Source organism: Phaenicophaeus curvirostris, chromosome 19, assembly GCF_032191515.1.
Source record: "Phaenicophaeus curvirostris isolate KB17595 chromosome 19, BPBGC_Pcur_1.0, whole genome shotgun sequence".
Lineage (NCBI taxonomy): Eukaryota > Metazoa > Chordata > Aves > Cuculiformes > Cuculidae > Phaenicophaeus > Phaenicophaeus curvirostris.
In genome coordinates, this window is record NC_091410.1 from 14,106,110 (window position 1) to 14,116,156 (window position 10,047).

The 10,047-nt window shown below is 64.1% G+C and overlaps 1 protein-coding gene across 2 annotated transcripts; it reads right to left on the reverse strand.

Moving 5' to 3' along the window:
- Nucleotides 1–225: 225 nt before the first annotated feature.
- On the reverse strand, nt 226–10,047 carry EPN3 (epsin 3). Of its 2 annotated transcripts, XM_069872657.1 has the most exons (10): nt 10,035–10,047; nt 7,002–7,657; nt 6,511–6,629; nt 4,831–4,914; nt 4,446–4,553; nt 4,283–4,367; nt 3,085–3,393; nt 2,198–2,302; nt 1,584–1,805; nt 226–699 (listed from the first exon to the last, which is right to left on the reverse strand). In XM_069872657.1, exons 2-10 carry the CDS (start codon nt 7,570–7,572, stop codon nt 389–391), a joined length of 1,914 nt encoding a protein of 637 aa, XP_069728758.1. In that variant the 5' UTR covers nt 7,573–7,657; nt 10,035–10,047; the 3' UTR covers nt 226–388. The 2 variants fall into 2 exon arrangements, with proteins under 2 accessions (XP_069728758.1, XP_069728759.1); XM_069872658.1 differs by lacking the exon at nt 4,831–4,914.

The following is a 10,047-nucleotide window of genomic DNA, read 5'->3' on the forward strand; positions in this document are numbered from 1 at the left end:
CCCCACCCCGGGGTCCCATCCAGCAGCGAGCGAGGAGGTGGGGGCCCTGCTCGCAGCTCCTTGGGGCGCAGGGTGGGCGAGGGGCGACAGCCAGGGGAGCACAAACCAACCTGGAAGGGGGGATCCCGTCTCTTTCCCCCCCCCAGCTCCGAGCCCCCCATCCCCGAGTCCCCATCCTGCATCCCAAACCCGAGGGTCCCCCCGACATCTTGACCCGGCGGGTCCCCTCGCAACCTCTCGAGCACGTGGGGGGCTCATGCTGGCGTGGGGGGCGCCGTCCGTGCCGCTAACGAGCCGCTGCGCCCCCAAAAAGTCTTGGCGAGAGGAAAGGCCGGGGGGGTTTGTAACAGCCGGGGAGGGGCTGAGAGTCTCCGTGTGTCCCGAGGATTCAGAGGAAGGGGTTGAGCCCCCCCGGAGCGGCCGGCGGGGCCGGGGGGCCGCTCAGCGGCAGTAACGGCTGCGGCAGAGACTGGGGGGGCTCGGGGAAGGTGCCAGCCTGGGGGAAGGCGCTGGCAGAGGCGGGGAGGCCGGCGGGGACGCTGCTGAGGGGCATCGGCAGGGACGCGCTGTAGGTCATGGAGTTGGCGGGGAGGCCCGCGGGGAGGCCGGGCACCGGCGAGCTCGTCCGCATCTGGTTGAGCGTCGGCTTGGGCTGCTCCGCGAGGCTGAAGGGGTTGGTGGGGGACGGCGTGCTCAGGCCTGGCAACGAGGGTGAGACACATCAGGAATACAGGCCATAGGATCATGGAATCACAGAATAACCAGGTTGGAAGAGACCCACTGGATCATGGAGTCCAACCATTCCCATCAATCACTAACCCATGTCCCTCAGCGCCTCGTCCACCCGTGCCTTAAACCCCTCCAGGGAAGGTGAATCAACCCCCTCCCTGGGCAGCCTGTTCCAGTGCCCAATGACCCTTTCTGTGAAAAATTTTTTCCTAATGTCCAGCCTAAACCTCCCCTGGTGGAGCTTGAGGCCATTCCCTCTCGTCCTGTCCCCTGTCCCTTGGGAGAAGAGCCCAGCTCCCTCCTCTCCACAACCTCCTTTCAGGTAGTTGTAGAGAGCAATGAGGTCTCCCCTCAGCCTCCTCTTCTCCAGGCTAAACACCCCCAGGTGGAATGGTTTGGGTTGGAAGGGACCTCACAGCCCATCCAGTCCCACCCCTGCCATGAACAGAGACACCTCCCATGGATCAGGGGCTCCAAGCCCCATCCAGCCTGGCCTTGAACCCCTCCAGGGATGGGGCAGCCACCCCTGCTCTGGGCAGCCTGGGCCAGGGCCTCCCCACCCTCACGGCAAAACATTTCTCCCCAAAATCTCATCTCAATCTCCCCTCTTGCAGCTCAAAACCATTCCCCCTCTTCCCATCCCTGCCCTCCCTGATCCAGAGCCCCTCCCCAGCTTTCCTGGAGCCCCTTTCCATAAGGGATGCTGCTCCAAGGTCTCCCTGGAGCCTTCTCTTCTCCAGGCTGAACAACTCCTCCAGCCTGTCCTTGCCCGGGAGGTGCTCCAGCCACCCCCTCCCTTCCCTCACCCCGCTCTGCCCAGCCAGGGATGCTCCCGGCCACCAGCCTGTGCCTACCCGAGAGGAAGGGGTTGCGCGTCTTGGAGGCGGGTGCGGGCGCGACCAGGGAGTCCAGGTTGACCAGGGAGGAGGCGGCGGGGCCGAGGAAAGCCTCAGGGGTTTTACAGTCCTTGCGTTCCTTGCTGGATTCGGGCAGGGATTCGGCCAGGTTGGCGAGGTCGAAGCTCTTCGCCCCATCCTGCCTGGCGCTGGGGAACAGGTCATCGAAGGGGTCCGGCTCTGGGGTGGGAGGGAGATGAGCTGCGTGAGCCAGACAGGGGACACGGTGATGGCCTCCCCCCATCATTTGCGGTTGGACTCAATGGTCTGAAGGGTCTTTTCCAGCCAGAAGGTTCTATGGTTCTAGGATCGCTGCACAGGGCACACGTCGCACCCGCAGGGGCATGGGGAGCCCACAACAACCACCGTGGGAGGCGGCTGGGTTGGAGACGCGGGCGCACGCAGACACCGGAGCTGCCCCTTGGCCCAAGGGCAGCCCGAGCCCGCGGCGCGCACGGCTCCAGGCTGGGATGAGCCTTGGCCACGGCAGCGAGCAGCCCCGGTGCTACCAGCCGCCGCGGGCAGGGCTGTCGCGGTGCCCTCCTGCCCCCCGGCCCCTGCCCGGCGCTTACCCACAGGGCTGCTGGACTTGGCGGAGGAGGGCGGCTGCGAGGGCTCCTGCTCCAGCGGCTCAGCGGGCGGCTTTGCGAACGGGTCGAAAGCATCCCCCCCTGGAGCTGGGGGGAAGAGGTGAGACTCAAGGAGGGGAGCAAGCGGGGAGGTGAGAAGCGGCGGATGCACGCGCAGGAGAGAGGCAGGGGCTGCTGCCTGCAGGGAGACAGAGAGGAGGGCGTGCGGCAAGGGGACGCGGGGCTGGGGCTCGGGGGGCTGAGAGGAGCCAGACCAGCGCGGGGGACTCCAACCCAGGCAGCCCCCGCGTCCCTTCCCACCCCCGCTGGGGCAGGCAGAGGGGATGGAGCGTTCCCATGGACCTAACGGCCATCACCCCGAGCCAGACTCTGCTCTCCTCCCCAGGGGCCAAAGAGCACACGGGACCTCCAAGGAGCCAGAGGAAGCACCGAGGAGGAACCGAGAGTGGTGCTGAGCTCTGAAACATGGGCTGCTCCGTCAACCGCTTTGCAGAGCGGCACCTGCGAGCAGCAACCGCCCCATCCTGGTGGGACTCGTGGGGCTGGTGTCGGGGAGCAAAAAGGCATCACTCAGGGGACACCCCATCACCTCGTGGCTGAAGCAGCACGGTGCCTGCTGGCCAGTCCCACAGGAGGGCCCCGTTAATTAAATGAGCTTATTCCGTGCCGAGATAAAGCCTAGAAGTTCCTTGAAGCCTTCAGGATGGTGAGAGGCAAGTGAGGGAGGACAGGAGAGTGGGGAGGGGGTGTTTGCAGAGCTGGCTGGGAGAGGAAGGTGGGGAGCGCCTGGGATGCCCCTCGAGGATGGCGGCGATGGCCAACGCCGCCTGAAGTGCCGCCAAAGCCAAAGCACCGTGGGAGCCTCTTACCGGGGTGAGGAGGTGGCTCAGCCACAGCGGCCCAGGGGTCGGCGGCCGGCGTAGAACCAGGGGCCTGCGGTGGGGGCGATGCCGCCGTCGCCCAAGGGTCCGCAGGAGGGAATCCAGCGGCCACGGGCGCTTTCCCCCACGGGTCGGAGGCCACGGGGCTGGGTGCGAAGTCCCAGGGCCCGCCGGCGGTTTGCTGGGTCGGGGCGCTGGCCTGGGATTGGGGCTCCCCCCCGGCAGCCGGGACGGGGACCCAGGGGTCGGGCGCGCCGGCCCAGGCTGAGGCTGCCGGCTCCGCTTTGGGCTTCATGTCTGAAAGAAGAAGAATCATAGAATCATAGAATCATAGAATCATAGAATCACCAGGTTGGAAGAGACCCACCGGATCATCGAGTCCAACCATTCCTATCAAACACTAAACCATGTCCCTCAGCACCTCGTCCACCCGTCCCTTAAACCCCTCCAGGGAATGGGACTCAACCCCCTCCCTGGGCAGCCTCTGCCAGTGCCCAATGACCCTTTCTGGGAAAATTTTTTTCCTAATGTCCAGCCTAAACCTCCCCTGGCGGAGCTTGAGGCCATTCCCTCTCGTCCTGTCCCCTGTCCCTTGGGAGAAGAGCCCAGCTCCCTCCTCTCCACAACCTCCTTTCAGGTAGTTGTAGAGAGCAATGAGGTCTCCCCTCAGCCTCCTCTTCTCCAGGCTGAACACCCCCAGCTCTCTCAGCCGCTCCTCGTACGACCTGCTCTCCAGCCCCTCACCAGCTTTGTTGCTCTTCTCTGGACTCGCTCCAGAGCCTCAACATCCTTCTTGTGGTGAGGGGCCCAGAACTGAACACAGGATTCGAGGAGCGGTCTCACCAGTGCCGAGTACAGAGGGAGAATAACCTCCCTGGACCTGCTGGCCACGCCGTGTCTGATCCAAGCCAAGATGCCATTGGCCTTCTTGGCCACCTGGGCACACTGCTGGCTCATATTCAGTCGGCTGTCAACCAACATCCCCAGAAGAAGAAGAACACCCCCCAGAAGAAGAGAAGCTGTGGGAGACGGGAACGGGGCAGAGGGAGTGCCGGGTGCGCGATGGACTGGGCAGCGGAGGGAGATGCTGTTACTGTTGAGCTCCTGGGGGCTGGGGAGGGATGGAGGCAGGGGAAGAGGTTTCTGCCGCTGTCCCAAGCTTTGGCAGCCCACGAGTTGCCCTCACCTGGCATCTCCCACGGGTCGGCAGCCGGGTGGCTGGAGGGGGCCGGCGCCGGCCCAAATATATCCGCCAGCTCCAGGATGGAGGACTGCGAAGAGAAGGGGAATAGAGGTAAGGGAGGTGCAGGGCAGATCTGTGGGATCCATGCAGTCCCCCAGAGCCGTACCTGGCTTTTCTTCATCTTATCTTCCTCCTCCTCTTCCTCACCGCCCTGGGCAGGCTCCTCGGGCGCTCTCTGCAGCAGGGAGCTCTCTCCTTGCCAAGCCCTCACCTCCTGTGGGGACAAGGGACGGGGTCAGCTCCGCCGCCCCGCAGCCTGCACCTTCTTCAGGAGACACAACCGGGATAGGAGCTGCCACCGCATCCCCGAAAGGTCCCAGCATCCGAGCAGACGGCTCCTCTGGGGCCGAGCCCAGCGGGAGAGCGCTCAGCAGACAGACCCAGCGCAGCGGAAGCAAAGCGGGCGCCGGAGCAAGGCGGCATTTCAGGCTCCGGCGCCCCAGAGAGAAGCCCAAGAGCAAGGAGAGAGGAGCGCCTGGGGCTGCGGGTACCTTCTCGTGCTCCTCTTTGCTCAGCGCGAGCGCGAGCTGCAATTGCCTTTCTTCGTCTGTACTGGAAATTGGAGGAAGTGGCTTCTGCCAACAGAGGAAATCGGTGACATTTCAGCTTGCCCTCAGCTCGCAAGGCTGCTCAGCGGTCCCCGTCCTCACCATCGCCTCTCCTGCTGGCCCTGGCCTGCATGGCACCTCCGTGTCCATCCGGACGGCTTTGACCCCTAAGCACTCAGGCTCCCTGCGGCCACTGCCCAGCTCCTTCCCCTCACCCATCACCTGCTGCTCCGTCTACGCTGGGATGACCCTAAATCAGGCAGCCAGGATCTCCCCCCGGAGGGGTCTGGGGACTCGGTGCAGTGGGTGGAGGAGAGGGGATCAATTAGGTGATCAATTAGGTTCCTCCTCCGGATGAGGAGGAACATTTGCAACACCAACCAGCCTGGAGTCCAGGATTCTGCCCAGCCGCGCTCTGCTGGGGGAGAAGCACCCAGACCTGAGGCAGATTTTGGGTAGAGACTGTCCCTGTCCGGCCAGAGCAGCCCCGATTGCCACCCTGTGACGCTCACCCAGCAGCGTGGGACTGGTCGGAGTGGGACTGGGGGACCCCAGAGAGGGTGTGCACGCCTGTCCCAGCGTGTGTGAGCGTGCGCAGCCCAGATGGGCTCCAACAGACAGCTGGACTGGATCATCTTGGAGGTCTTTTCCAGCCTTAATGATTCCGTGATTCTATGAACAGCAACGCTTTCAAGAGCGCGTTCCGACAGCGCTCCTCGCAGCAGCGTGTGGAAGCTATAAATACTCCAATTCCAGGACAAAAATAGGGATACGCGCTCTGCTCTGTCTCCAGAAGAGCCTCCATCGGGCAGGGAAGACGGGCAGCAGCAAGCGCTGACTCCACAGCACGTTCCCCGGCTCCAGCAGGACGGAGCTCGCAGCGCCTGGTGCCAGCGCCGGGGAGATGGATGCCCCCAGCCCCTCGCTCACCGCATCCCTCTGGCTTTGCGTGCCCAGCCGTACCCGTGTGCTCCACACGGGCCGTACCAGCCTCAGCCAGTGCACTAATAAGTGCAAAAGGGGCAGCGGCCAGCAGAGAGGAGAGGGGACAGCCCTGCGGGAGGGCTCCTGGCTGCGGACAGCAGCTCACTCACTGCCTGTGTCCCTGCCGGGCTGCTCTGGGCGCTGTTTCCAGCCTGGTTTGAAGGGAGCAGCCAGTGGGAGGGAGCCCCCAGCCCCACAGAGCCCCCAGCCCAGGGCTCAGCCCTGGGGATGCTGCTGGCCCCGCATCACCACTCAAAACACAGCTCTGGACAAGGCATCGCTTCCTAAAACCTCCATGCGAAGGCAAGAGAAATGAGGGAGCTCAGACCAGAAGCCCTCGGTGGAAGAGGGCAGCCGGGTTTGGGGGTTCATGGTGAATCCAGAAGCCCTCCCCAAGTTCACCCTGGGATCTGGGAGGCTGCACGGGTCTCAGCCTGGTGCCATCCCCATCGGGACGAGGACAGGGAGCAGGGACAGCCCATGCCTCTACCTGCCCGGTGGTGATTTTGGATGCAGGTGCAGACACTGACCTCAGGTAGCCCCCCGAATCCTCCCTCCTCACAGGGAAATGAGCCCCCGTGGCCAGAGACGAGGCACAGGGCAGGGAGATGCACCCCAGGCTGGGCAGAGCCGCCCTACCTTCTCGGCCTCCTCCCGACTCATGGCCAGCGCGAGCTGCAGCTGCAGCTCCTCCTCGCCCGTCGTCTGGGGCCTCGCTTGTTCCAGGTCAGAGGCGAAGCGTGGGGACGAGGACGATGCTGGGAGACGAAAGAGGAAAAGCAGAAGGAGCAACATCAGGAGGGGGGTGTCTGGGGGCACATCAGCAGCCTCCTGCAGATCCCAACACTCATAGCTCCGCAGCGTGTGTTCCCCAAGGGACACAGCCCCAGATTTGAGCTCTTCACTAGGATCAAGCCACGGGTTTAGGGCTTGAGGGACCACCAGCTGCCACCACTATTGGGGTTCACCACCGGCCCAGCCAAACCTCAGCCCACGGTGCAGGACAGAGCTGAGCTTCACCACCCCCACAAGAGCTGGAGGGTGGCTGTGGGCACCAGGAAGGTGCAAACCGAGTGCAACGCCTGCTTCCACCCCGCTGCGAGCCCAAGCGAGCCGCCAGCCACACTCACAGTTGAAGGAGGAGGGTGAACCCCGCGTCCGGCTGTAGTCGTCGCCGTAGGGTGACGCGCGGCGGCCGTAGGAGGCCTGGTGGCTGCCGCTGCCCATGCCCTCGAGGGCCATGCGCTCCTTGGTCTGCAGCGCGTGCGCCCGCTCCTGCTTCAGCCGCTCCTCGTCCTTCAGCAGCGCCATCACCTGCTTCACCTTCTCTCGGATGTTGATGCCCTGGTCCTTGCCGTCACGGTCCACGTACTGGAAGTCCTTCAGCGTCTGGATGGTGTAGAGGTTCTCGCGGCACTGGTGGGTCACCTTCTCGGAGCCGGTTTTGATGAGGTAGTCCAGGAGGGTGAGGGCTTTGTAGACGTGACGCCAGTTCTTGCCGCTGTCGTTCAGCCGCCGCCAGATCATGCCCATGACCTCGGCGAAGGCCACCGTGTTGAAGGTGAGGTCGGCGATCTCCGACATCAGGGAGCTCGGGGGTCCCCATGGATCGTTGGAGGTGGCCTCCCGCACCTTGATCTCCGCCTCCGAGTAGTTGTGCACGATGTTTTTCACCTGCCGGCGCAGCGCCGAGGTCGTCATGGCTGCGCGGTGCCGGGGACCCGCCGGCCGTGGGCAGGAACCGTGGAGAAGGGACGGGTGCTCAGGGCCACGGCCTCACCAGTGCCTGCAGCAGGGACAGAGACCTCAGCGTCACCCCAGCCACCGAGACCCGTCCCCGGGCCCCTCAGCTGGCAACCAGGACATTCTCAAGGTAGAAGCATCCACCGTCGGGGCATCGGGCGCAGGTACGGGGCTGGCACTGCTCACTGACCCAGAGACACACAGGATGCAGGATGCTCAAGGGGAAAAAAAATCTCATAGCAAGCCAATACCCAGCACTGCGGAGCCGCCAAGAGATCTGGCTCCGGATTCAGCAGCATTTGGTGGAGATTTTCCCCTACACTTCTGCTTCTAAAAGTAACCACCTGAAAATGGCAGCTCCCTCCTCCAGATCCCAGCTGCCTCGGCCCCACCATCCCAGCAATGCTGCCTGCAAGGTCCCCAGCCCTCGCGCCAGCCAGGGCTCCCCTGCACCCCAGAGGCACTGTCTGCAGCCTTTTTAGCCCCGCTCACCCCGGCCATCACCCCAAGGCTCTCCGAGCTGCAAGAATGTGCAGTGCAAAACCCGAAACCTGCTGTGAGTCAGAACCTGCCGCGCTTTACCGGCGCTGGCAGCAGCTTGGGTGGGTTTTCCCAGCAAACTCAAACATTTTGTTTCCATGAGAGGCTGCGGGTACGGAAGCGTGTGCTGATGTGGGGCTGTGAATTCGAGGTGCTCTCCTCCAGCGCCAGGTCGGTGAGCAGGACGGATAACGCAGTCCCCGTCTCCAAAACCCCCTGAGCTGCCCGAGCCCTCTCTGTGCCCAGATCCGGGGCCAGCGCTGGCGTGGCCGGGAGCTGCCCTGGAACCTCCCTGGAGGGCAGCGCTCATCCTCAGGATGCGCTGCACCCACTGGGGATGCAGAATCCAATGAGTCAGTCTGGACCCATTGCAGCTCCATCCCCTACTCCGGACTGGTCCTAGTCCTCCCCTTCTCCCCACATGGTGAGAAGCCACCGTTTAGCCTCATTTTATCAGCGGGCTGAGCAAAGCCAGGAGGCAGAGGCTGCCTGGAGCTGCTCAGCAGGGCTGCACCGCAGGGCCAGGGAACCAGCCTGCTCCCAGAGCTCCCACTGCGGCTGCAACAAACCTCGCTGGCGGTTCATCCCATCCCGTAACACTCGCACGCAGGGGAAAATCTCTCCCGTGCAGCAGCGCCTGCAGACTGCGATTACTTGTTTCCATCCCAGCACCCACCTCGGGGTGCCGGTGCCTCCCCGGGCTGCAGCCTCTCCGGGCCGGGGATGCTGACGTGAGTCAGAGAGGAGCCTGGCACCGCCACGCTCGCGGGCGGACGGAGTTTCTCTCGAGACGCTGCCCCGTATCGATTCCCTTTCGCAATGCAGCCGCTCGCTGCGGCCTTTGGATCCCACTGGGAGAGCCCGGCGCACAGACGCCTTCGGGACAAGGGCAGCGACGCGGCAAAGTCCTCCAGGACTTGGCTCCACGCTCGGCTTTCCACCAACGCCCGGGCTGGAGATAAAAGTCGCATTTTCCAAAGGTGCCACCGGCCCAGCAAACGTTGGCAAACACCAGCAACCACCAGCAACTCCTCCTCCAGGGCAGGATGGTCCCTCCTGCCTCCAACGGTTCTCCTGGCAGGACAACCAGCGTGATGGGCTCCAGCATCACTCATCCCAGCCAGAGACCCAATTCCAGCTGGACTTGACCCACCATCCGCTGGCCTGGGAAGGCTGGTGGGAAGGGATGGGAAGCAGGGATGGGGTGAGATGAGTGTGGCCCTGGCTGGAGCGCGGCCAGCGGCGTTCGAGGCAGCGAGGTTTATCGAACACAATATTCTCCCCCCCTCCCCTCCCCGCTTCGGAATATAAAAGCAGTGAAACAGAAGCTGCGCGGGGAGATAAGGCGGCAGCGCCCGGCGGCTCATATGGAATTACTGCAGTGACCTTGAGCGAGAGGCTGCCAGGTGGGAGAAGGACACGGGGCATGGGGACAGGTCCCCATCGCCCCCCACTCAGTGCGGGGACTGCGGGGGGAGGCGGGGGGGGAAGGAGGAATAACCTGGAGAGGGAGCAGGAGGGAATGGGGAGGAAGGAGGAGAGGGGAGACGGGCCAGACGAGAGGAGGGAGAGGCGGAGGGGATTAAAGGCTGGCTGCATCCATCCCTAATCAGGTGCAGGGCCGGGAGAAGCAGAGCCATGGGGGGACAACATGGGAAAGGAGGCTCCTGGTAAGGAAAAGGAGGCTCCTGGCAAGGAAAAGGAGGCTCCCAGCAGGGAAAAAGAGGCTCCTGGCAAGGAAAAGGAGACTCCCGGCAGGGAAAGGGCTCCCAGCAGAGCCCTCGGCTCCGCACCCGCACCGCACAGCTCCAAGCCCGGCATCCCCCAGCGTCCAGAACCTTCTCCTTCCTCCCCCTCCTCCTCCCCGCAGCCCCGCTTACCTGCGCGGAGCGG